The sequence below is a fragment of the Gallinula chloropus genome, assembly GCF_964237585.1.
Source record: "Gallinula chloropus genome assembly, chromosome: 5".
Taxonomy (NCBI): Eukaryota; Metazoa; Chordata; class Aves; order Gruiformes; family Rallidae; genus Gallinula; species Gallinula chloropus.
The window spans coordinates 19,754,773-19,781,754 of NC_140090.1; the positions used below are offsets into that span (position 1 = coordinate 19,754,773).

Here is a 26,982-nt window from a genome sequence, read left to right on the forward strand (position 1 = left end):
CTATCCTATGACTTCCCTGAAGAGAAAAATTAACTGGTAGAAAGCAAAAGCAGAAAAGCAATTTGACATAGCTCCTTCCTGAAGAACAAGTGTTCTTGGATATATTGCTTATGAGCATGAAAAATATTAATGTAGAAAGAAAAATTAAAGCCAATGCTATTCTAATCAGTGTTGATGAACAGTAGAACAGTACACGAAGTGGAACAGAAACAGAGAAGTGCTTTAAAAGACCTTATTTGAATAAGCAATAACAAGCTTAGCCTATCAAGCAAAAATTTAAAGGGGCTATAAGCAAACACTGAAGGGGAAAAAAAAGAAAAAGAAAAAAAAATTAGTTAGGAAAAGGAAAGGTCAAACATCAGTGAGTGGAGCAAGCTACCTGGCCATTTCCAGATGACACAACTCACTGGACACAACCAGAAGTGGCAGGGTTTAACAGGCATCGGAGAAACAATCCACATCCCCCTCACTAAACCACCTTTGGCTTGAACATAGGAAAGGGGGTTTCTATTTGTATTAATCTAAGGAACCATAAAGAGATAAAAATAACTAGAGTCTGTTTCTCCTATTGAATGGGGGATTAAAATAACTGGCAACATTTTCTTTTAAGTCATGAACTAGAGGTGGATTCACCAGGTCACAACTGGAAAAGGAGAACTGCCAGTACTTGATAAGCATGGCAATTACCATTCTTTTATATACAGAACTACTCTAAGGGAGTACAGCTTCCTTACACAGCAATAACAGCATATCCTTTGATTTATACAGTCGTCCTCCAGCAACACAACCAACATCCTGTTTTCATCTTAAGAGTACAGCTGGGCAGTTTGTCTATGGGATTTACTTTTCAGAGTTCCTATAACGGACTGCCTTCTCCTTGTGAGAAACAGCACCCTCCGGTCTAGCAGCATTTTATCTTCCTGATTCTTTACTTCTGAAGATTCTCATTTGGTACCTACCTGATGGACCAAGTACATATACATGTATATATGAAGTTTTGAAACAGTTACTTTTTTTAGTTAATATTTATAAACTTAAATGATATGCCTTTCCCAGGAAGCCATGTAAAAAACCACCAAAGATTCAGAGAAAAGTGATTTTCTTACTTTGTCCTTTCCTCTGAAAGCCATGGAAATACTGCGCAAATAATCTAAGCTGTAGGATCTCATAAAGCTCTTAAAACACATGCATACACACAAATTCCTGTCTCTCTAAATTCTCCCTGGATTTAAAACTTCTCCCTGAATATAACAGAAAATCTCTGTAAAACGCCTAAAATATATGTATAAAAATTTTACTTTAGACTCTTCTCCAATTAAGTATCAAATAATTCTATATCCAGTGTTATCACAGGTCAGAATACTGTCAGAAATCCAGTATTTTCCACATTCCTACCCATGAAAGTAACGAGCCAAATAGCATTTTGAATGATTTACATGCTCATACGCTGTAACCATGCAGTAACTCATGAACATGCCATTCACATGTTGTCATGCTTTAGAAATAGAAAGACCAAGAGTGCTCCACTGTTAAGCACTGCACTTGCTCAGAACAGTTTTATAAGAAATTGTTGCTTGTTGAATGGATTAAATCATTAGAAATTTAGAAAATGAGGAATGTTTTCCTACTCTGGACAAAAAGGCCTGTAGTGGGGCAGGCAGTGGGGTTGAAGGATCAGCAAAATTACCACCAACACAGCTACGGCAATAGAAGTTTCTGTGACAAGGTGCGTAGGTCAGAACATCAACTAGAACAGAGCTGCTGCTCTTGTCCTTAGTGGTAGTTGCTAGGTCAGGGACAACTGCAGACAGTTCATTTGCTAAAATCTGTCATGACCTCACCAAACTTAACTGCAGTGGACCAGTGCTTCACAGAATGTTGCTAATGTGCTGAAAAACAGAGCAGTTAGTCAATGTAGAAAAAAGACAATGGGCAGCTACCTACAGAGATGATAGATGCAGAACAAAACACAAACAAGAGAACACTAGAATTCGGCTGCAAACTCTGTGAAATTAAAAAGTTCATCCTCAACCATGTAAAATTCTAAGTGCCAGTAACCTAAACTCCACTGATCTCTCCCAAGTGCCACATTTTTTTCCTCTAAGTAACTGTTGGGTTTCAAACACTACCCAAAGGAGGAAATCCACGAAAAGAACTCTGGCTTCATATCCGAGAAGAGATTCAAGTTGCTGCTAATGGCCACCCAGCTGCTCTTTTGATCCACACCAAATGATAACAACTAGAATGTTTTTAAATTGTATTACAGGGCAATAAAGTCACTATCATGATGCTGCTAGCTTAAGGCAGAAAGGCTCTCTTCCGATCCAGAAATTCAAGGCTGACACTTCAAAAACATCCTCAACCTAAAAGAACATCCTAAGGTAAATACAAGCAAAAGGAGACCAAAAGCAGCAAAAGCCATGCCTACCCTTAAAAAGAGAAAAAGCAATTACCTCAGACTTTTATGACTACAAATAGCTAATTGACTTCTAACTGAAGAAACGGGCATAAAGAAGCTGCAACAAACTTAGCCCAAAACCTCAACAGCAGCAGCAAAGCTACTCAGTTCAGAACAAGACACCAAAACTTCCTTCCATGTAGACTGTCCATAAGGGAGGAAGATAGGTATGCAACTGCTGTTAATTATTTGACTACCATCAAAAAACCAACAAAGAAATAAAAAAAACCCCACACAAGGGCAGGGGGAGAAGAGTGAAGCTCATATCCAGCACCAGATCTCTAAACAAATGTCTCTCTCCGAGTCAGCAAATAACTTCTCACTGCCACTTCAATATTTAACTGAAAATATGTGTTACTCAAAGCCACAGATAAACACAAGGGTACATAATACTGGTACAGCTACATTAGTGTGAGGATGTGATTCATGTTTTCTGACGGATCTCATTTTCCTGTCAGAAGCCCAAAGTTTTTTAATGGCTGGAGCTTAACAACTGATTTTTTATTTTTACAATTTCAACAAATGCTATGCCACACTGAGCTATCCCTACCTGTCTTTGATGAAGCATCACATGCTCTTTTACAAACAGACTAGAGATCTTTCTACCACATTCAGCATTTATTCACATGATGCCACAAACTGACTCAAGGAAACACTCACTCTCAGTGTATGACTGAGATGTGAAATGTGATGTGAAAGGATGTGGGAAAGGCCAGTAACTGTAGATGAATTTTTCCAGATCTCATTGGCTTTCTGTTTTATTTTTAAATGTAAGTTAAAACTCATAAAATGATTACTTCTAATCTTAGAGCTTTTGTTTGGCTGTAACAAAAGTACTCTACACACTCAACCATCTTCCTTCTGAGAGAATGTTGTTGGCAAATGAACTGCACAATTCTCAATTAATTAGGGTAGCATTTTGCAAGGGTATTTCTACCTTAAATCACTAAAATTCTAATAAGTAGGTCTAAAAAACATTTGTTTACAAAGCATACAATTCACTAGGCACTTCATTCCCTACTACAGATCTCTGCACTAGGAGCAGGAAAAGGCAACATCAGCTGGTTGGAGAACAGATGTATTTAATCCAGAAAATGTGAAAGAAAATCTGGTGGTTGTTCTCTAGTGGAGACAGCATGTGGGACACCTGTCTCTTCTGCAGAAGGGCAGAGCTTTGACTGAAAACATATACATATTTCCATGAGACCACTCAGTCAGTGTACCAAGTAACTTTAAAATCTCCATCTACAGTCAGCATGTGTAAAATACTGCTTGGCATTGTACAGGATGAATTTCAGCCTTTATGTGTCATTATTTCCAAACATTCTCAATTCTACCATAAAAAACTATTCTGGATTAAGTGCTGGCAAGTAATCTTAAAAAAAAAAAAAACCACCAAGGTCCCATAAACCCGTTAGCTGGCAGAGTTTTACTTACTGCATACACAGAATCCAAGAAAACATTTCGGTAAGTTAAAGCAGAAAGGAAAAAAAAAAAAGACCGAAGCCTATAAGCAGTATCTTAAAGAATGCCATCAGAAAGAAAAAAATAAGAACTAATTGATTTATTTGACTATCATAGCACCAAACCCCATTTTTTTCTAAAATAAATCACTGCGTATTTTTAAGGTTTCATTTAACATTTACATGTCATTACGTTTCTCTCCTTCTCCTTTATTCATTCGAGATTTATGGCATTGAGAGAGGCATTACAGCAGTGTATTTTGGGAGGAAGACTGGAAAGTTTGTAAGAATGTTTGGGCAGTGGAAATATGAGAACAGTCAAAGAAAGATGCTTAGAAATAAGACAGAGATTCCAACAGTTCAGACAATGATGTCAGATCCTCATTACTTTTCCAAAAATGAGCCACTTCAGATTCTCTCCTACCCCCTCACTATTGACAACCAGCTCTGAAAGACTGCTTAAAAACACTTTGGTTTTCCATACCTTCTAGATTTTCACCTTGCCTTTCTTTAACAATGAACAAGGATTGCCTTGGTGTGTTGAGACTATCTCAATACCTACAGGGGAAGGGAATAAGTGATGTACAGTGCAGAAGGACAATTGAAACAAAACCCAAAAGCTACCTATGTTTCAAAATCCCTGTACCTATCACTTGGAAAAAAAACAGACTCCTTTCCCTACCCTCCAAAAAATCCCAACCAACCAAAAAGAAACAAAAGCAAAGCATTAAGAAGTTGAAGGAATAGACATGTGACCCAGTGCCAGCAGTTCATTTTTTACAACAAACGTCCTTGTCATGCAGACATCAAATTAAGTAAACATAATTTCAAGGAAGGACAGCATATAATATATTAAGAAAGGTACTGCTACCAGCTCTAAGTCATAAGTAAACTCTGGCTCATGTCTCCTGCTATCACTGCTGCCTTACAATCTCAGCTCCAAATCCTGTGATATCTGCAGTAGAGTAATGCCTCAGACAAGTGAGCAGACAAGAAAACCAACTGCAAAGACAGCTCATGACTCCTCTTTAAACCACCATATGAAAGGACCCAGGTACCCCTTTTCCCCTTGAACACTGCAATGAAAACAGTCTCTATGCCCATGTAAGTACAAACGTGATACATAATATTTAAAAAAAGGCATATTTAGAAAAGAGAAGAATCTGTAATTTGAGGGTGAAATCAGAGGAAGAGAAATCAGATACAAGCAGAGTGGGACATAGGAAAAAAGTAACAGATGGAAGGGCCAAGACAAAGGGCTAGGTTCTTTTTAAAAATCAAAAAAAAAAAAAAAAGCACAAAACCAGACAAAAACAGAACCCAAAAAGCTAAAAGCAGGACTCAATGAAAGAGTTGAAGTATCGGGTCATAGATTCCGTAACAGTTTAAGGTAACAAGAAGGAGGAATCTCCTCTCCTCCCCTCAAAAGGAATTAAAAAAATAAAACCAAACAAACATCTATAACCCAAGTGTTGACTTATCTGCCACCAATAAAAGCAGATGAGGAAAGACCACTTTAGCTTCTAAATGTTTAAAACCAGTTAAGGTGCCCTAGAGAGTGTTAGAATTCTTCGAAGTTCCTAAGCCTGATCTATGAGAAAGAGTTTTAGAAAAGAAGTGGTAAACATTGAAGTGTAAGATTCAGCAAACCAGGACTTTCCCCAAGTAGTGAGTACTTTAAAAGCTGAAGGAGGTGAAAACAGCGGAAGGAGGGCACCCAGGGTGGAATTAGTAGGGCTACTTTGTAGTGTGGGGGAAAGGAGAGTATCAAAATTGCAGGCAAGCCGAAGTGAGAGATCATGAGACATTACCAAGAAGTTGATGCCTGGAGACTTCACAGAGTAGATGAAGAAAGCAGTAACTCTTAAGTGAAAGTTTGGTAACCTAGGGACAACTTTCAATACATAGAGGTACCTGATTCTTGAGGAATTAAAGTTTAATTAAAAATAATAAATAAAAAATTGCCAAAGTCCAGATTTCTGTCACTGTTTGAATTCTGATTTTACACAAACTCCTGATAATCAGCAGAAATTCCACCTTCAGAAATTCCACCTACTATACAATCTTCATCAACTAAGTGGAGTCTTGTTTGTCTTACAAGCTAAAGAACTAAAAAAACATCCATCCATGCAAATAGTTTCTATGCTCTCAAAGCCAGCATGGTTTCATATTTAATTCTGCACAACATGCATTTTTAATGAAAAGAACAAAAGGTCCACAGTTAGTAGTGAAGAAAGATGTACTTCATTTTTGCCTGAAGGGTTACAACCCAGCATGATGAGTTGTAAACATTTGTTTTCTCGACTTTGTTACTAACAGACAATTTGGCTCCTCTATTTTTTTTACTGGATCCAGAAACAAAACATCGTTCCTCCCAAGTAAAAAATGCTTTCAACATTGCTGTGACAAGACCAGTTAAACAACAGATACCTCAGTAGATCAGCTTTTACCTGCAGTATTACATCCAGTTATTTTGGTGGTCTGGTTTGACAGTACAGGACTAAATACTAGATTTTACAAAGGTCAAGAGCAAGGAAAATGATACTTAAATATACGGTAAAACAGTAAATTACAAAACTCAAACTTGACTTGCTATTCTTCCTTAATGACCTTCTAATTACCTTGTGACCTACACATACAAAGTGTCTGGGCAATAGTAACACTGTTTCGACTGCTACTCTACTGATTGTCCCATATACCAGAACATTCTTACCTAACACACTTCAATTCAGCAAGGCTCCCAGCCTGTCAAACTGGAGGGGGGAGGGAGCAAAACTGTATGCAACATATAATAAAAACCCAATTAATTTTACAGAAATTGTAGAAAAAGCATTTTAAAAAATATATCTCAAAATAAAAGTTTTAGAAACTTGGGTATAGTGCTGAGTTTGTGGAGTTTTTTTAATCAAGATGGTATCACTTTGTAGGAGAACTATAAGGCTAAAAACAAAGTGTAGCACTGTTGGTATCTCAGAAGAATTCAAGCTCACAGTATTTCTTGTTTAGCATAGAGTAGTTATTTGCATTGTTTGGGGAGGAGGATAGGTTTATTTGTTTGTCTGTCTGTTTGTAAACAAGACCCATCTATGTTTTGCAAACCAATTAGCTCTATTTCCAGAACAGAAATAAAATTCAAAGGACGTTTCAGAAAGGACTTTTAAAGTACAGCTAAGGAAGTACAGCTTGGAAGTGATTTCTTCAGTGAAACCTCTGTAGAACCGAAGTTTCCAACAAAACCAGTTCTTTCTCACAGAAGAAAGCTTCTGCCTAGCTAAAAATAGTCATGTGCTTTATTTTCTTTAACTGAAAATAGCAATCCTATCGACCCTAGTTGTGCAGCACAGGCGACATACATGCAAGCTCCCCAGGGAGACATTTAATACATAGATCAGACATCCATTCCTTAACCACCTACAGAACTTTGATGACTTAGAAGCGCCGAAGGATACATACAAATGTACATGCGCCTTCTGAAAAGGGTAACCTCCTAGCAAACAAAACCAAACCTTCAGTATGTTTTTACAAAAACAAAGCCAGTTTGTTTTTATCAAACCCAAAACTTCAGTTCTGTAAAGATTCCCATGGCATTCCACTTCCACTGCATAAAAAATGTTTCTTAAACTATGAAAAAAATGCACATTTATTCACTAGTCCATCACCATGCAGATTTTAAGTCAGAATGCATCTACTAGATCTCCAGTTACAAAATGTCTAAGTTTAGCCTCATACAAAAGAGCTTCATTTTTAATTGTGAGACCTTGCCTTCAGAGAGAATTCAGGTGAAACGTCAAGTTTTTAATTGCTTGTTACAGGTCAAAACAGCAGGGGTTGGTTTTCCCCCTTGAACTCTCCATTGTCACACACTGCACAGTCAGTTTCCTCTTCATTGTGCTAATGCTGGGCATGGCCACAGAACACTACAGGAGCTTAGAAGCCAATGTCTCAGCTTCTTGTCATCCTCTAATGCCCTGACGTCAACTCTGAACAGTACACAGTGACAGCAAATACTCACAGTAAAGACCAACTCTTTCTCAAACACCATGCAGCTGTGAACTTAAGACACAGCAGCAGGTCAGCTGTTGGAGAAGCAAGTGAGAGCCAGGTGAAAAGGAAATAAAGTTCACAATCAGATCTGTTGTGCCTTGCAAGCAGCCATAAGAGAACACCTGACATTGCTTCTATCCACTCCATTAATAAAACAATTCATCATATTGATTTGTTAATTTAAAAAAACCCAAAAAACCCCCACAATTCCAATAACTAACCAACTCCAATAACTATCTGCTGCCCCTCAGTATACAAACTGTAACACTGGCAGCCAGAAACAACAGCAGTCAAGCTAGTGCATGCTTAGCAACTTTCTTCCAAGCTACACTTAAGAGAGAAGCAGTACTGGACGTCATAAAGGGAAACCTAATTACATGTTGCTATTCATTTGTGACTTTTAAATATTTCCAGACAGTTAATTTATCTGTCAGGTGACAGGAATCCTGTACAAATCCTCAGTTTCCCCCAGAATGTAAGCTTTCGGCCCACTATAATGGGCTCCTTTCTTCTTCCACCCAACACAGATGTGTCTACTGAACATAAAGAGTGATCTCCAGGTCTACATAAGCATTTTAATCTCCTTCAAAGTTGGACACACACACCCCCACAAAAAACCCAAGTCCAGTAATCACAGAAAGGAAAAACCCAAACATAACACTGAAACTCACCTTCCAGTCTCAAACACTCCCCATCCGTCCCCCTCCCCCCATAATTCTGATACCTCACTAAGGACTAGTTCTCACTTTCCCTTTTTACAGGATACCATCATACTTGGACAAAGCTTTGCAATAACTCTGCCGATTTCTCTATTTTTGTACTGCCCTCCCACACATTTTTTCACCCTAGTATCCACATTCCTCAACCCCCTAATGTTTCCTTGATCTCATTCCCACAGCAACACACTCCAACAGCGAACGTTACCACCGACTACACGATAGGCACCCAGCTATGACTTCAGACTTGGCAGTTCGAGTTTTGAAATCAGCTTTTAATTACAATATCAGCCCATGGCACCAGCATGTCACGCAACTGTTTTGACACTGCCTTGGTTAAGGCAGGTACATGAAAAAGAACAAAAACAATCACCTCAAGAAATTGTTACATATATGTTCAGAACTCAGTCAGCAAATTACCCCCTGGAATGATTAGTATTCAAGTGACTCCTGATGGGGATCCACCCACAAAGTAACTAACTCCCCATTTTAAACATCCAGCAAACTCTGTGGCCACAAATTCTCCAAGTTCTTTCCATCTTGTTATTGTTCAATTAGTTGATCCTCATCAGGGTCATTGGTGTACGGAAAAAAAATGAGCTAAGTATATATCTTGAAGTCTTCAGTCTTAAGGCACATCTAAGACTAGACTATTAGTTAGACTCATGCCAGCCCAGCTTCTGATCCTAAATAGTTGTACCATATAGTGGCACAAAAGGTCTTGCATTAATTTGTAAATATGTACCTGCAATAATGTAGTATACAGAGCAATAGCAACACCTAATTCATTTCAAGATAAAAATTAAGTTTCAGACCTGGCCTAAATTTCACCAAACAACAAATTCGGACAAACACCACCCTCCACCCTCATCTGCTGCTCCAGCCTGGCAAAAGAACGCTTGGTTTGAGGCTACTGCTACACTTTCTGTCCCATTCCATAACAGGGAAGACTTTAATTTATACCTGAACAAAACCGTGGCTATGTTGTGAACCGACTCAACTGACAACATGAAAGAGAGCTCATATCAGTATTCTTAACTTGATGACAGACACTTCTCAACCCTGAGCCACAGTTGATTTCTCCAGAGATCCCTAATCTGATTGAAAAAAAGTTACACACACACACACAAACCTAAATTTCTTGTTCTTTCTGAAAATCTCTCCCTTCTTCAGACAGTCCTAACCATGGGAAAAGGACTTCTCTTCCCTTAATTTTTTTCAAATTTATTCACTAGGCCAAGCAACAAGAGAATGGAAACATGAAGACACACGCGAGGAGTGTTTCTGGCAGGAAACTAACTAAAGTTCAGTTTGGCTCTGCCTCCCCACCCCATCATCTCTACCTGCAGCCCCTGGAGAGCAGCTGTACCTCCTAATCATGTTTTCACTGGACACACAAAAAGAAAATGACAAAATAAAGGGAGTTTACTTAGGTAGAGCAGGTGAGAAGCTGCTATTTTAAAAGTAAGTACATAGCTTTAAATATGATTTACGTGAAAAAATGAAATCATGGCAAATTATCAGAAACTGATTAGAGTTCAATTAAAGGTAGACCTCAGTGTACAATCTAATATTTCAAAGGAAATCAATCTTTCATTTACCAAAAGCCAAAGTTGCTCCAGTATTTTAACAGCATAGTCATTTCTAGTAATTCAAGGTAGAAATATGTATCAACTAGTGAAACCTTGTTAATGTAAAAATTGATTTACTCCCAGTCCAGGATTGCTATCCAGCAAGAGCAGGAAAACCGTGTTCAAGAGATGGGATTCCCACCACCACAGCCACTTTCTATTTTTTCAGCACTAAAACACACATTTTCCTATCATCCCGTAATGCAGCAAATTCAGTTCTGTGATGAACAGGAGCACAGTGTCATGAGTACTGCTCAGACTCAAGGCAAGATAGATGAGCAAATAAAAGGCCTTAAAAGTAGGTCCAGCCAAGTTTCTGCTGCTACCAGAATAAACTATGTGTCATGTCCAGCCAGTTACTGGGCACACCTCCTATTCACCATATTCAAAAAAAATTCCAGTCAGTTACTGGGCACACCTTCTATTCACCATATTCCAAATAAAAAGATGCCAACAGGAGCTGTTTTTTAAAAAAAAATCTTCACTGATTTACCTCATTGTCTGGTGAGAATGACACTGGCATATTTTTCCCCTCAAGCAAACATTTTTAGCCACAACCAGTTTTAATAAACCATTTTTCAATAGGAATGCATAATCCTGCATGCAAAAAAACTGTCTTCCAGGATATAGTTACAGGATCCTTTCTCAAAGCTCTTCTCCATAGAATTTATAACAAAATCATATACTGAAGAGCCACCAAAGATTAAGTTACACAGAAGATCCAATACTAAATAAACACCAATACCTGAAAACTCCCAAAACACCTTCAACCCCTCTGGCCCTCCTGGCAATGTAGGCAGACTTTCTAAGCTGTAAAGAGTTGTCAGTAATTACACCACATCTTTTCAAAGAGCGATTTAAGAACACAGGTGCTGGTAAACAGCTTTCAGCTGCGGATTAACAATGTTCTCCACCTGGCTAGACACACTAAGAGGGATACTGTGATATCATATTATTTGGCAACTCATTTGTAGAAAATTGCTATGTCAACTGAAATTCTTCTCAGATTGCACAATTTTTCCTATCATCTCAAAGAACCACAATACTGCTTACAATTAAAAAACCTATCTGTGGATTCTTCTCAGTAAACGGGGAGTTGCTGGTTTTGCTAGTATGACCACATTTTTTTCCTCAAATCCAGCTTCTGGATGAGCAAATGAGACCACGTTCAGGAAATAATTAAGACTGCTAATAAAGAAGTCTTGCTGTAACAAGAAAGGAATGATCCACTGATTTCTTAAGTACCAAATTATATGGGAACAGCTGATAAAAGGTCTGAAAATGTATCTGCAGGGCTAAGGCAAACAGGTACTGCTGTTAGCTACGTGTTTTTCAAGACTGAGATGTGACTTCAAGCACCTGTCAGCATTCATATTAAGGGAACAGGCTACTTTTTCTGACTTCAAAAGTCAAGCAGCAGCCAAAATTCAGTATAACCAACAGCTTTATGGCAGGAGACAAGCCTAGAGAAGCCATCAGAACAACCAACATTTCAATTGTGCCTTTTTACTTGTCTTCATTTTCCTGCCCACACGTAAAACTGAGGACTGTCAAGATGCTATATTTTAGTTATGTCCTAACCTGGTATAATGCTCTATTACTGTATGCTCAGTTCTTTCAACTGTGCTTATGGACCCAAAGCCTTTAAAATGCAGCCGTTATCTATACTGTAACTACACCTTCTCCATCGTTTAACGATACAAACTTTGTTTCTCAGTGGCCATATCTAAGCATGGAATTGCCACAAGGCCATAGGTGAATGAACATCCCTCCTCTCAGTCTTCCATATTCACCACAGCCAAGACTTCAAAGTGATCTGATTGCTACTGCAAGCGCTGCAGTTGCAGACTGCAACTGCTCCTTCTGTAGTCACTCGGCCAGAAATCCAGTGCATCCATTTTTTGATATAATATGGAAGCTTCAAGAAAGTCTTGGTGTGAAAGAGCACACTCACCATGTATTTTGTCCCTCCGATTTACAGGCAACTCCAGCAGTCCTATCAGTATTTTGAACCCCCCAAGTTTCTGCCGAAGTTATTGAGCAGATTAACTCTCTTCAAACATATCTACTTAACAGCAAGTCCCTCTCCTGATCTAAAATTGGGATAGTTTTACTTAGATTTTTAAAAACATCCTTTCAAGTGACATTTTCTGACAGGCTACAAGCAATTGATCACAGGAGCCTAACATTTCCAAACAAACAAACCCTTGTACTTCTCCCAACAGATGCCGCTTGTTTGTTTTTTTTCCCCTTCCATCGTGGGCAGTTAGCAAAGCACTGAGAAGCGCCCAGCTCTCCCACAGCGCTAACACCGCTTTCACACAGGGAACTGAGAGCTGGCGCGCACACACACCCTACAGATGGTCAGGCCGGTAAATGTTGCGTTTCAGAGGTCTCCTAGAGGAGCCGTTCCCGGCAGCGAAGCGCTCCCGGCCAAATACCGCACTAGCGGTGTCTGCAGCCCGGCAGAGGAACCCGGCCGGCAACGCCCCCGGGCAGGTTACGGCTCGTCCCTGCGGAAATGCCCCCAGCGAGGGCTGACGGTACAGCCCGCGCACACACGCCGCTGCTCAGCCAGGCACCGCCGAGGAGGGCGCCGGTGACCCGCGGGCCAGACAGACTTGTCCCGCCGGAGAGCCCCCAGCCGGTCAGGGCAACCGGCCGAGATGCCGTCGAGGCGCGGGGGGGGGGCGGCGCTCCTCCCGCCTGGTCCCGCCGCGCCGACGGCCGTTTAACGGTCGCGCCGCTCCATCTGCCCCCGCCTCCCCGCTGCCGGCCCGGCCGAGGCGCTGCCGTCCCGCTCTGAGCTCCCGCCTTGCTACCTCCGTCACGGCAGCCGGGGGAAGGGGCGCACACACTCGGTCCCCGGCGCTGGGGTGTCCCCTCTCGCCCCTGGTCGTCTTTGCAGCGCTGCACCTCACAGCTGGAAGCGCAGAGCGCCTGTCTTCCCGCCCCGAGCTGCCCCCTCGCACCTCACCTCACCCGACCTCTCGCACACGGCCCGGTGTGACCGCGGCTTCCCCCAGCCAGGGGGTGCCTGAGCCACCCACCCGTGCGCTGAGCCGCGCTTACCCTGAGGGCGGCTGGGCGGCCGCCTGCTGAGCGCGACTGTCCATGCTGGCGGCTGGGTGAGCGCAGGTCGGCTCTCGGGGGCAGGGCGAGCGCAGCCGCTGGGATCCGCCCGCACAGCGCCTCGGCTCCCCGCCTCACCTGCTCGGGGCGGGCTGTGGAAGACGGCCCCGCTCTGCCGCCGCCTCGCCCCCGAGCCCAGGCATTCCCCGCTGTTTACGGCGCAACCATGGGGCGCCTTCCCCGGGCGGCGGTCACGCACACGGCTCCCCTGGGCTCCCTGCGCCGGGGCGGCTGCTCACTGAACCACACCTTGGGCGGAGGGAAAAAAGAAACACAAACGCAGGAAAAAAAAAAAAAAAAAAAAAAAAAACCTTCGCGGCGAGAAACTTGAAACGCGGAACCTTCCCGTTCCGGTACCCGCGGAGAAACAGAGACTCCCTGTTCCCGTCCCAGCTCCTCCTTCCCTCTCTCCCCCCACACCCTCCCCTCCCCGCCTGCTCACTTCCACACAGCCGGCTCTCCCTCCAGCGGCGGCCTGACGCCCTGGGACTCTGCTCGGCTCGGCTCCGGCCCGGCCCCGGCCCGGTGCTGTCAGCGGCCAGCGGGGGCAGGGCCGCTCCTCTCGGCTGGAATTTTCCTCTGCCCGAGCGAAGCGTCCCGGCGGCCGGCCTGGACTCAGCCCTTCCCCATTCCAGCCACCAGGGCGCGGGCCGATATCCCTACAGGTGGGGAGAGCCGAGCCGGGGCTGGCCGGCGGTCATAGCCCGCGGCGGGATCCAGCGCTCTCCGGCAAACTGTTCTGCGCTGCCATCCAAGCTCGGTCGCCTTGTGCCCCTTGTCGAGCGCGCCGAGGGCCTGTCCCGGCTTCGTGCGCTGAAGTTCCCTCACAGTTGTCCCCGCATCTCGAGGCTCACGCCCGCTCTCCCTCCCGCCCCCCTCCCCGCCGGGGACAACGGCGCGACCCGCGGGTACCGCGGCTGAAGCACAGCGTGACCTACCCGTGTCACGGGTAACGAGTGACTTCAGTTTGCTCTTTGAGCGTGATGGCACTTCTGTCTTTTCAGTCTGACAACGTGCTCCTTCGCAATCTAGCGAGCGGATCTGGCCGTACGTGCGGCTTCCTCGTGTCAGCACTGAGCACCTTTCCCGCTGTGCCGTGTGACCGCGGGATGATACTGCACGGTCAAATACAACCCCTTGTGCAGGTAATGTTTTGGCCAGTGATTACCACAGGTTGAAAGGTAGCCAGCAACAAAGCATTTAAACTATTTTTTTTTTTCATAGGGAAAAAGTAAAACGTTGCATTCCAGGTATAAATGTCCTTTTCCCAACTAGTTCTAAGATCATGTATCTGGGAAATACAAATTCTAATTGACTGTTCTATTTTAATATTATTCATAATATGGACATTGCCTAGTGTACCACTCTATGTAGTATACTAATACTTTAATAGTATTTTGTTTCTCCATGTATAATTCCCTTCTTGTTTGTACAGTGCTGCTTCAATATTCTACTTGTATTTTCTGTTTCTTCAATAGCGGTTAAATAACCCTGTTTTGACAGACCCTAGAGGTTGTTCACACCCTGAGTAACCACATGTGATTATTAGGCGCACCCCATTAATCTGTGTACATTTCTTAAACCAAAAAGAAAAAGGTTAGTCAGATTAATTTTCCATAGTCCAGTTTTCAAAGAGACCGTGTTCAACAAATTGACTGATAAGAAGAATCTCAAGAACAACCCCAATGAAGACCTTCTGTAAGTCTGTGACCTTTTTCCTCTTTTAAGAGTCTGCTTTCTTTTCTCACGCTCCTCAAGTTATTTGGCCACTTCCTAGTTAGGATGAAGGTTGACAAGTAATTCCTTTGGTATGTCAACTGCTCCTGCAGTAAGGGCAGACTCTGCATTCAGACTACAGCCCCAGTCTAAGTAAAAAAGAACTTCATGTTTCCAATCAGCTACTTCTTGGACAAAACCATTCAGTGACTTCAAATCGAGACCATCTACCATCATAGCTATCTGTATAGTACTTAGAATAATTAAGTAAATTTGTGGAATGCTATCATCCCTTCTAGTAAACTTTGTTGGATCACCAACAGATAACGTACTGTTGTACCATCCTCTTTAAGATCTCATTTGAAAATCATCATACACTGTAGCTTAATTCTTTCGGCAAGAATGCATGAAGATTGCAATCTACTGACTAGCTTATGTGGGCTAATAAAAGAAACAGCAATGCCAAGGTGAAAAGTGCATTGGGGAAATAAACTAAAAAAAAAAAATTAAAATACAATGGTGGCAACTTCCAAGAGAGACTGTGGAATTATCTAAAAACAACCAGTTCACAGAGTTATGCCAATCTCACTTAAGAGAGGAGAGGTTATGCTTATCTTCTTACACCACTGCTCTTAGTCAAATCTGCGTTGTTAACTAAACACACCTGAAATGCTGGTGACTAGAAACACTGCCGGCTCTAAACTTGGGTGCCTGCAGGCTGTGTTCTGCAGTGAAAGTTTTATGATGATGAGGCTTAAAATAGTGGGGTTTATGACACACTGGAGATACCATTTGTCCTAGGGATCTGTTTTTTAAAACAAATTCTAGACTGCTATGGCACTTTTTCTTTTAATGATAGAGAATTGTCTCTGTGTCCAAGCTTCCTAAGATGTTGACAGTCAAACTCTCTTTTTATTTTTCCATTTTTAAAAAGTTCACAACTTTGTCCTGAACTCAAAATGTTGCTCATATAAGGCAAATGTAACTCTCATACACAATAACCAGAAGGCTGCAAAGGGAATACCAAGTAAATGGGTTATTAATACACTATTCTTTCTCCTCTTGAATAGTGGGAAGAAAGAACATTTAGAGAAAAATTCCCTAGCTTATTCAAGCTGATCTGTAAAGATATCATTGTAGCAGTTAACGAAGTGGCAGGTTATTAATTGCACAGTTGCAATAATGTCATCCTTTGTCTATGGTTTGAGGTAAAACAATCATTTAGCTGGAGGCATTAATCCTCCGGACACGCCACCACCCACTGCACTCAGCGAATGTACTTGGTGCCATTGTATATTCAGGATAAATGTTTGCAGATTACTACCCAGTTCTGATTACTGTTAGCATAACCTTCAAGTTGTGCTTGCAGTGAAAACTGCTAATTCCAAGTATCTGAAGGAGAACTTGTATCTTAGGTAGAGACATGGAGTTCCAAGCAGTTTAGTTAAGTATGGGGTTTTCATACATGTTAAATTACAAAAAACAAAGTCCTGCCTGTTCTAAAAAGCAGTAATATCCTGTGGTATTTTTCATGACAGTCAGGAGTTGTCCTAGATGGCTTTGGGAAAATCTCCATGCCTCCACCCACATGGTAGGATAGTGCTGGTGGTTGCTCTCCCCCATTCAAGAAGTTACCAGAAATCTGGAATACAGATATTTTGGGATGAAAGATGCTGTAGAAATGTATGGGTTTCAAACACGTATGCTCATCATTGCCCGTGGTGAAAGCTGTTGAAAGGACCACAGGAGTCTTACGGTATTTTTCCCTGTTACAGAGGTCTTTTTACAAGGTCTGGCATGGCATGGCATTTCGGATTTTAAGCATGCAATCTGAATAATCTCTTAATGCAGTTTCATACATAGAAAATCATACTGTATCACACAGAGGTTGTTTTGAATAATAGTGTGCAAACTAGGTGTAAAACCATATGGAATTGAAAGGTATTTTCCTCATTAATTTTACAATACGTAAGTAAATGAGAAAGCTGAGCTGTTTTATTCTGCAGACATGATAAAAATCAGGGGTATACCCTTCAAGTATAGATAAAGGAAGGAATTATGACTCTTGCTTTTGTTTAAACGAAAACTAAATCTGTACAGTTTGTTGGTTGGGGTTTTTTTCAACAGAGCAGGCAATCAGCTTACAGTGCATCCTGTTGAATGCCTTTTCTGTGTTTGCATTCCAGCATGTGGGTGAGGTTTTGGGAAGCGTGCACACACATGCATGTAGTCACTGAAAGTATTGCTGCAGGCACAGGGACAGTTTTTGTGCCTATCTGAACTCTGCTTAATTCAAGAGCACTGTACACATCTCATCTATAAATATACAAGAGGAATAGCAGGCATTTTGTAAACACCTTTTTTCTGAGGAGTTTGGGAAGTATTTCTAAATGGGAAAATGGTAAAATATTACCACCATAAAGAAGTTAAAGTTATTTTTCCTATTTCTTCGTTAAATAACCTGAGTGCCTGGAGATTATGCAATTTGCTAAAGTCACAGCTAGTTAAGAGCACAACTGAGATAGCACTACTTTATATCACAACTAATTATATTCTCTACTCTCATCAGTACATTACCTAAAGAAAATTAGATGATGATAATAAAAGGCATCTGCCTGGGAGGATTCTATATTTTTAAGTACATAGAAAATTATAAAACTGTTTTTAAAATGGGGCTCAAAATTTGCATCAGAGATTTATGAAGTAGTGCACTGATACATGGATTTGGTAAGCACCTGAGCATAAAGATATTCTATGCAATATGTTGATTTATATTCCATTTATAGTATATATTTTTTTATATAGGATAGGAGGAACCTGCAATGATCATCTAGTCCAACTGCCTGAACACTTGGACTAGATGACTGCTGAAGTGCAGTGGAATATATAAAAGCATGATTTATCTCCTCTTACACAAGGAAAAAGTAGAAAACAGTTCCAAGTTAGAACTGTCCTATGTGACCCAAAGTAATATTCAAATTACCCTACAGCTGGGTTTGTACTGGTGTAGTGCTTTACAACAGAGTCCAATTACAGTAATTAAAGCATCATAGACTCTGCTAACGCTAACAGGATTACAAAGATAGCACCATTTAGTATTTGTTTAATTTTATATTTTAATAATTTATATGTAGGACATATCTGTGCTGGTCACCTGCACAAAGACAGGTTGCACCCTGAGAAGGAGACAGATCATGTTGTTCTAAATTTTATGCAATGCAGTTTTCTCTTTAATACTTTGGCCCGACAGATGAACTACAAAGACAACTAAGAAAGGGTACCCTGTATATTGTCAGATTTAGGACTAAGTAATTTTTTGTAGTAGTTGCTACTACATATAATAGTAAAAGCAGCATCAGATCCAAAAATATTTTATTTCTTTTATTAAAACTGTCCCAAATATATTCTTCTCCTAATGTGTTACGGGCATTTACTTTTTAGAGATGTATTGTCCTTTGGGGTCATATTTAAGATTAGTATAGTATGATGCATTCCCATTGCTACCATTGTGTTTCTACACTGTTGGTGTTTTATTGGATCATCACGGTGAATGTTTTACAATACATGTCATGATCTTTAAGTTCTTTTTCTTGTTGAACAATATTTTTGGGAATGCATTAAGTAACAATTAGTGAGATATTCATGAGGAGTAACTTTGCATTTGAGTAATATTAGAAACATTCAGATGATACAGAGTAGTGAGTGATTTAACATACAGAATCACTTATGCCCTAAAGTATCTTGTTGCAATGTTAATTATTTTTTGAAACAGCTTTGACTGATGCTTTCAAACCATGTTAACCACAATCGTTGTCATAAAGGCTAGATAAGAGTGAATTTAAATGTTAGTCTTAGAAGTCTAGAAGAAACTGCAAGTTCACTAAAATACTATTGTGCACTGAATTTTAGAACTATGTTCATGTGTAACTAGGAAAGTATGCTGTGTAAAAATCCTCAGCACTGAAGTCTGTAAAGTCTAAACACTAAAAATACTTATGAAAAAAAGCACATTTGGAAAAAATGTATTCATAATGTATGTTCAAATGATTAGTAATGCATTAGCTTATGTCTTACTGTATTCTAACACTACAAAAAACAACCTCCTTTTTCTATTAGAAAAATATACTTACATTTAAAAGATATTTTGGAATCTCTCCAAGAGATACAGAAAATGTAGCAATACCTAACCTATCAGTGGAGGAGTTACCTTATGTCCTGAAAGTTATATTGCTATGGTTGTACTGTATCATGAAAGCAAGATACATTAGCCCAGGAGAAGCTTTATGCCGAGTTTGTATCTCTTGGTAGTTTGGCTAGCTCACTCAGAACTTGCCTGAGTAACTTCACAGAATCATAGGGGTTGGAAGGGACCTCAAGAGATCATCAGGTCTAACCCCCCTGCCAAAGCAGCTCCCTAGCTCATATGGCAGATAGGCATCCAGACAGGTCTTGAATATCTCCAGAGATGGAGACTTCACAACCTCCCCAGGCAGCCTATTCCAGTGCTCTGTAAACTTCACAGGGCTCACGCTTTCTGTCTGGACATCCTCTGAGGCCCTACATATATTAATGTGGAATCTAGTGCCATACATTAAGATGCTTTTGGAGCATGGAGAGGGAGTTAAGTTAAATACTTGAATGTTCTGAAATTTTAAACACAAGATGGTACTGAGTAGTTCAGCACAGATAGATTCAAGAGAATTCCGGTCACATATCTACATACGGTGAATTCTAGGGCCCTGGAGGAATCTATTTGTCAAAAAAGAAAAAGGCTCATACCACCTTCAAATGGCTGCAGTTTCAAGAATGCTGCACCGCACCAAGTTTCATTTAAGTCACGCTGCACATTTGCAGCTTCATAGATGCAGAAATTTTCAGTGTCCTAAGCTTTTAGAAATCTGGATTTTTTTTCAATAAATGTTTGAATCAAAGTAATGAACAGATACTTACAGAAGGTTTTAGTCAGAGTACCTGGCAGAGTTTACCAACTGTGAGAATTCCCACCACCTTTTCAAACATGTTTTCCATGCACATGGCTTATCGCTGTGATTCAAGCACGAATGAACACAGATGGGAATGCAAGGCTATGTATGTATTACAGCTGAACGCAGCTTTATGTCTAGTATTTGCTTCATCCTGGGGAGATGAAACATCAGTTACAGAAAATCTTTTAAGGTCTTCAGCTGAAGATTATTTGAGATTTTGCATAAATGATTTCAAGTAACTTCAAAGCCCTGTGTTGACTCTGGGTTTTTTGCTGCAGTTTGCCAGTGTCTCCTTACAGAATGCTCACCTTGTTAGTGAGCATCTATGTGTAGCCAACACAGCTTTGTGCAGACATGTCTAAGACAGTCTGAAACTAGCAGCTGTGTGGGGCTAACAACTCATTTTCAGAGCCAGTTTTTCCTGGAGAATGCAGAAACTTAATTCTTTATGTCTTTGGCTATGCTTAGCAGCAGAACACAGGACAGCATAGCTCAGTGGTAGCACAAGTATATTCTCTGGTACGTATGTACCAGTATAAATATCACTGTTTCTGCCCTGTAAACAAATATGGTAATTAAGCAGCAAAATAGTGTCACATAAAACAATAAGCCCATGGCAACACAGACTGAGAAAGCTGTCTTGCCTTTGAGTGTGTTGTAAAAAAGCATAACTTGTATGCATAGCTATTTGTTACTGATTTCCCAAACCACAGTGTGTATATTCAGCACCTTGAAACACTTCTAATTTAAGGAGTTAAGTTTCAGCTAAGTTTACTTTTATTTAAGGAATACATTGAGCATTGTACAGCACTATTTTTCCCACTTTTTTAGTTGAGGGATTGTGTCCATACACCATGGAAGTGCTCTTCTGGCATCAGAGCAGCTATTCATTTTTCTTCCCTCCAAAGTGCTATGCTAAAATCACTGCTTACTATCCACTACATGTGGCGTGTCTTGGAAAGTTTCATAAGGTTTTGTTCTGTTTACTATTGCATGAAAACAAATAGAATAATGCTTTGAATTCTCAGATGCTAATTACTATGTATACAAGCAGCAGTTTACGTTGCTTTTTAATGTACATTAACATCTATTAATTCACTCTAGTTAAGTACTGTGTACTAATCAGAGACAAAGGCTGCATGAAATTATCCAGGTATTTTAATCAAAAACAAAGTAATAAAATAAAGAAGCTAGGCTAGAGCTCTAAATGCTCCACACAGAGCCAGCAAACAGAAATGCCCTTAGCGCTACCAAACTGACTTGGGTATTAGACCAGATTTAGAAGATTGTGCAGTGTTTTATGCATAGCAACACAATTACACAATTAAAAGATTTGAAGACTGAACTTTTAAGTAGCTCATTAAAGGTGTTTTTAACTTTTTACTTTGAAAATATTTAAGTAAATTCGGCAAAAAGATTTGGAATGCATCAGTCAGTTCTACTCCCTGACCAGTGTGTAGCTCCTGTGTCACACATTTAAGCCAGGGGATGTAAAACTCCCATCATCATTCTATACTGGAGCCATAGGCTAAGCTCCTCTAACAGCACTACAGCTATTTCTGACTTTGTGGAGTAGGGCCAATCTTCTTTCCAGAAATAAAGTTTAGAAAATGAAAAGCGCACCAGTTTTATCTCCTGTATCTCTTCCTGGAGGAGACTGAGCAAGTTAATGGAAAAGAAATCTATCAAGAGTTACTAAATACAAAGTACCATCTCTGGCTTAGGAAGTTTCTGAATCGCAGATTGCTCGATGATAGGAATATCTGTGGAAGTATATATGCTTTCCCTTCATTTAAAGTGTTTCCTCAACTTCCATTTTTGGACATTGTCTAAGACAGGATACAAGGCTAGATAAGGTATTTGGTCTGACAGGGAGAGGCTATTCTTACACTCTGAGGTTCTTTAGATATATTTGGAGGTCTGACTTTAAAGCAGAAAAGTCTGATTTTTAATAAAGGTAAAGGAGCCCTGTAGGGGGCCGTGGTTTCTTTCAACCTACTGTAATTATTATTTCTAGATTTTGCCTTCAGTCTTACTTTGTACATCGTAATGCACCACACCTTTCAAGCATTAGGCATTAAAAGAGCTGGTAAAGGCAGTTTGATGGTGTTAGAAGGTAAATTACAGCTCTGCTGAAAGGCTTCCTTGGGTTTTGACTTTAGAAGCTCTATGTAAACCAGTGATGCTGAATGAGCACAGTGTGTGTGAAAGTGACAGTACTGGGACAAGGAGATGTTTTCTCTCTCCCTAGCAGTGTATGAAATGCTTATTAACCTGGTTCAACCTTAAAAGTCAGCCTATTGTAGCCAGATACAAGTTCTGGGCTTCTTTCCAGGCTAAGATTTACAAAGATAAACATGCATATGCTAATTAAATGCATCAGAGTCTATTTAGGGCCAACAGTTAAAGAGAAAAGATTGAAAAAGCATTGAGCTGCCCAGATGCAGAAGCTGGAGAAAACAAGGGGAAACAGTTACCCTAGATGGTTTGTACTCTTTTTAAATTTTACTACTTATGAAACTGCATTTGAAAAATAAACAGTTGTAGACTTTGGTCAACATGGTATCAATTTAGGTTGAGTCACACAACCATTTTTCAAGTGAATGACCTTGTGTCTCAGTTTTACAGACAGAACCCTGCCGCATAACCTGTTTTAAGTAACTCAAGATGCACCTTAGAAAATCCTTGGCCCAAGGGCAAAAAATTTTTGAAACATTTAAAGAGAATGAAAAAGTACAGGGAGATAAAGCTGCACAGTGGCTCAGCAGATAGATTCCTATGTGAGGGCTGAAGGAAATTGTTTTAAAACATAAACTGTAATTATCAACATTAAAAGGATCCATGACATTTTTCAGCATAAAATATGAAGACTGAGATGCAAGGAGGAGAAGTAAGAGCTAAAAATGTCTGGCAAGGCCAGGCTACATGGTTAAGGAACATGAACATACAGGAACAGATTCCTGGTGCAAGTAAAAACAATGTTACTGGGCCGGACAGATGGTTAACCTTGCATAGTGAGGCTTTAATCCTCAAGACATTCTGTTCTCTCAGGCTCAGTGACTACTGGGGTTAGACTGTGTAACTCTCTGTCATCATTTCTAGCAAATACAGTTTTTTTGGGTTTTTTTTTTACTTTTTCAAGCCACCTTTTTTCCTCTTCACATGCCACTGATGGAAGAAATGCAGAGTGCATAAACAAAAGTACAGCATGAATTTTGCCACAATTTCATCTTTAGTCAAAAATGAGAGAATTTCAAGCTGGTACTCTTCCAGGTCTGTGCTCAAATGACTTTAATCAACTAAATCCAGAAATCAGATTTGCGACTGTCTTAATGTATGAAAACAACAGTAGCAAAGTGGTGCAGCTTCATCAAGCAGTTACCATTCCCACATAAACCTGAAAGGTAGCAAATGTGAATCTGAACTGGCAGAGACAACTAAATTTCTAATTGTTCAGACTACTGGAACTTCTGGCTGGGATTACTGAATATAAAATGATTTTTTTTGCCCCATTTTTTCAATAAAATAACAAATTTTAATCCTTATGCAAAAAATTATACGTTACCTAATAAATCTTTAGCTGCGAAAAAGTAAACTAGTTTTTAAAGATTTAAACCACTGATAGTTACCCTGAATACATGTTTATGCAGTTAACATGAAGCTTATGAATTGCAAATCGCACTAAATATATGTTCTGTTGAAAGCAACACAAACAATAAAAGTGAATCCATTGTATTCCAAGAGTCAGTCTCACACAGAAACATCTATTGATTCTCCAGTAAAACATAACAGAAAGTGCTCTCTACAAAGAGGAGAACCTATTCTACTGAATCACCAGTGCAGAACAGACACCATGGATGAACTCCAACCTACTAGCTTGAAGGGCAAGATCCTTTGTGATTCTTAGAGATGAAAATCTGCCTGGTATTTCAAGGATCAAGCATAGGTGCTTTCAACATTTTCCTTTTTCCTACCATTCAGGTTAAGGAAACTAATTTTTGAAAGCTTATGGGTATTTAAGTACCCATTTATCTTTAAAATATTTCATAAAGGCAGGTGAAGATAGGCACCACTTAGATGGGAAATAGTGAGGAAGGAGGAATTATCTTAAACTTTGTAAAATTTATTTGGAAGGTTTTAACTTTTTTTCCTCTTTTTCCTAATAAAGTTTATTATTGCAGAAAGGTACTTTGCTTTATACATGACGTAGTATTATCTTGTATACTTTTCCTTTAAGATTTACAGCCCTGATGCTTCTTACAGCCATTTCTCCATGTATAGTTTGTGACTGAGACTCTAATCGGAAGCCTGTTCTGCATGAGGTAGATGGCTGGAATCTTCTGAGTGAATCTGTACCAGGATTTCCACCTGTGCTATATACATGTCTGGAAAGGTACCAATAACAATTACTCATCATTGTGAAGATCACCCTGATGGCTCTTTCGATGTAGTTTTTGAACACATGCCACAGTTGTCTCTAAGTTCAGAGAAAGATTTGAATTATAGTGCTAAAGGAGAAAAAAAGCCAGCAGGCTTTTCAGAACAAAAATTTTATAATGTATTGCAGGTCTATCCTTACATATGTCCATTCTTCTAGGATTAACTGAATGCCTCTCACCTCCAAATTAAATCACGAGATATATATTCTGAAAGTTACTTTTGTGAAAGAATCCTATATATCTGCAGCCTATGATAAGAAGAGAAGCACTTTGCAATCTTCAGCAAAATAGAAAAGGGATGAGATAGTGAGACTTGTGTTCAGAATTTATCACAGCTACTGTGCAGAGTATCATCCATTAAGAGCTGTTGCAATTACACATAACTAACTGTTCCAAACAGGAATCTAAGTTGGAGACCGGCCCTTAAAAAAAAAAAAAGACTAAAATCAGGAAGCTTTCTCTGATGACTCTACAAGTCAAATATTATCCAGTTAATAACCAAGAGTACAGCACAGAAAAGGTATCTAAATTCAGTATGATATGACAGAAACCACCAGGAATCTGTAATGTGCCTAAATCATGACATCTTAAACCTGATGCTGGGAAGAAGAAACTGTAATAGCATTTCTTAAATCCTTCCATGCAACAGAGTTTACTCCTTATGTTTACCCAGCAAACCTGCCTTTGTGGAGATCTCTCCAGGTTTCACCAGATATCAGCAAGTATCACACGCTCCAAAATGCCACAGTAGACAGCAATCTGATTAGAACTGTAGCATTTCATTTCCAAACAGTCTACTTCAGTTACAGATTAACAGAAAGGATTTAATTTATTGAAGGAGAAAATTAGCTGGTAAAAGCAAGGTATGAAAAAACACATGTTGAAAGTTGAAAACCTCAGGACCTGATTGTAGTATATGTTTTAGCTTTTCTATACAGCTTACAGTTTTTATGTGAGAAGTCTCATCAAGACCAAATAAGCTTTCCAGAATTTCTAAATTTCACCTTGTCCAATGAAAAAACACAGTGATTGTACTGATTTGGAAGTCAGCTCAACACCTCTTAAGTGAGGCCTCAAATATATATGTCAAAAAGTGGGATCTATTTAGAATAGTGGAACTATATTAATCTTTTAATGACTGCCACCATGCGACTGATGGTAAAGAGATGGGATGGTAATGCCTTTTTCCACTTCTGCTAGAAAGTTCACTCCTAATTTGCTCCAGGATCTACTTCACCAGCAGATCCAGCTTGAATTAACGTGCAGTACTTAGAAAAGAGGAATAATAAAATGGATAGAATCCCCTGCCACGCAAAGCAGCAAGTTCCAACAACTCCTCCCATCCTTTCACTACCCAGAGGCATACAAAAGTAAGGTTAACTGTTGCAATTTAATCTCTTTAGCAACATTGGACCTGGCAGTCCCCAGGATTATTTTTTTTTTTTTTGTATTCCCATAGCTAGATAAGCATCATAAGCCTTATTTACTAGAATATTATAAAAGCCATTGTAAGGATGGGAGGAGTCTACAGAAGGAGATCTCTCTGTCAGCCAGCAAGGAAAAGGTTCCCTGAATTTCTTCCACCTGGCAATCACTGTAACCCTAGTCACTTTTCAAATTGTTAAGGCTCAAATTACTTTACTGGAAGTGTGAATGAGCGGAAAGGCCTCTCGATTGAAAGCAGCAAGTTTTAGCACACCATCTGCAGTGATCACACTCAAATATTTATGAGGTAAGTTTCACTGAGGAATAGCCAATAAGCTTTGTCAGAGAGCTGATGAGAGTTCAGAGGAGAATGTTGTGTGTCAAGCAGCTTGTGACAGTATAAAGAGACTAGAGAAATATATGCATCCAAGGGGAGAGCTGTCAGGAACTTAGAAATTGGCATTAGAGCATTCAGTCACTCTCGGTTCCATGAATACGCACTGGATTATGACATGAAAGGAAACTGCAGTTCTTGTGATACTGTGTTCTGCAATACAGCTGCATGCGTCTGCTGCCAAGGATGACCTTCCTGACAAGCACCTTATCCTCATCTCAGTGCCCTGGATTCTTGGTGACATACTTCACAGTCACTTTACTGTAATGAATACAGACTTCCCAGAATATTGTTTCATGGTAGAATGCAGAAACTCCTCATTCCTCTCTTTCTCTGTTTCTTAAAGCTCTATTCTCTAATAGTCATCTTCTCTTCCAGAGGCATCTAAGGATCAACACCTATCTCATGACAAGGATCTCAAGTTCTTTGCTTCAGCTTGTTTCTAGTGCAGACTAATACTGCCCTGCCAGTGTTTGTTCAGCAGTTGCCATTGTCTGATACAATGGGCCTGGGTTACCATTTATCAGACCTGTTCTTCCAGCTAGTCTACATTCCTTGCCCTCACCACTTCCAGGATGG

At 40.1% G+C, this 26,982-nt stretch overlaps 1 protein-coding gene across 1 annotated transcript in view; it reads right to left on the bottom strand.

Annotated features, from left to right (window-relative positions):
* COBLL1 (cordon-bleu WH2 repeat protein like 1) overlaps positions 1-13,428 on the bottom strand; it is a gene marked incomplete at its 5' end in the record, with an annotated part of 79,960 nt that extends 66,532 nt beyond the window's left edge. The window contains one exon of the mRNA XM_084265410.1: positions 13,385-13,428. Coding sequence (XP_084121536.1) covers positions 13,385-13,428 — 44 coding nt within the window. The remainder of the gene's footprint in view (positions 1-13,384) is intronic.
* Between the last annotated feature and the right edge of the window lie 13,554 nt (positions 13,429-26,982).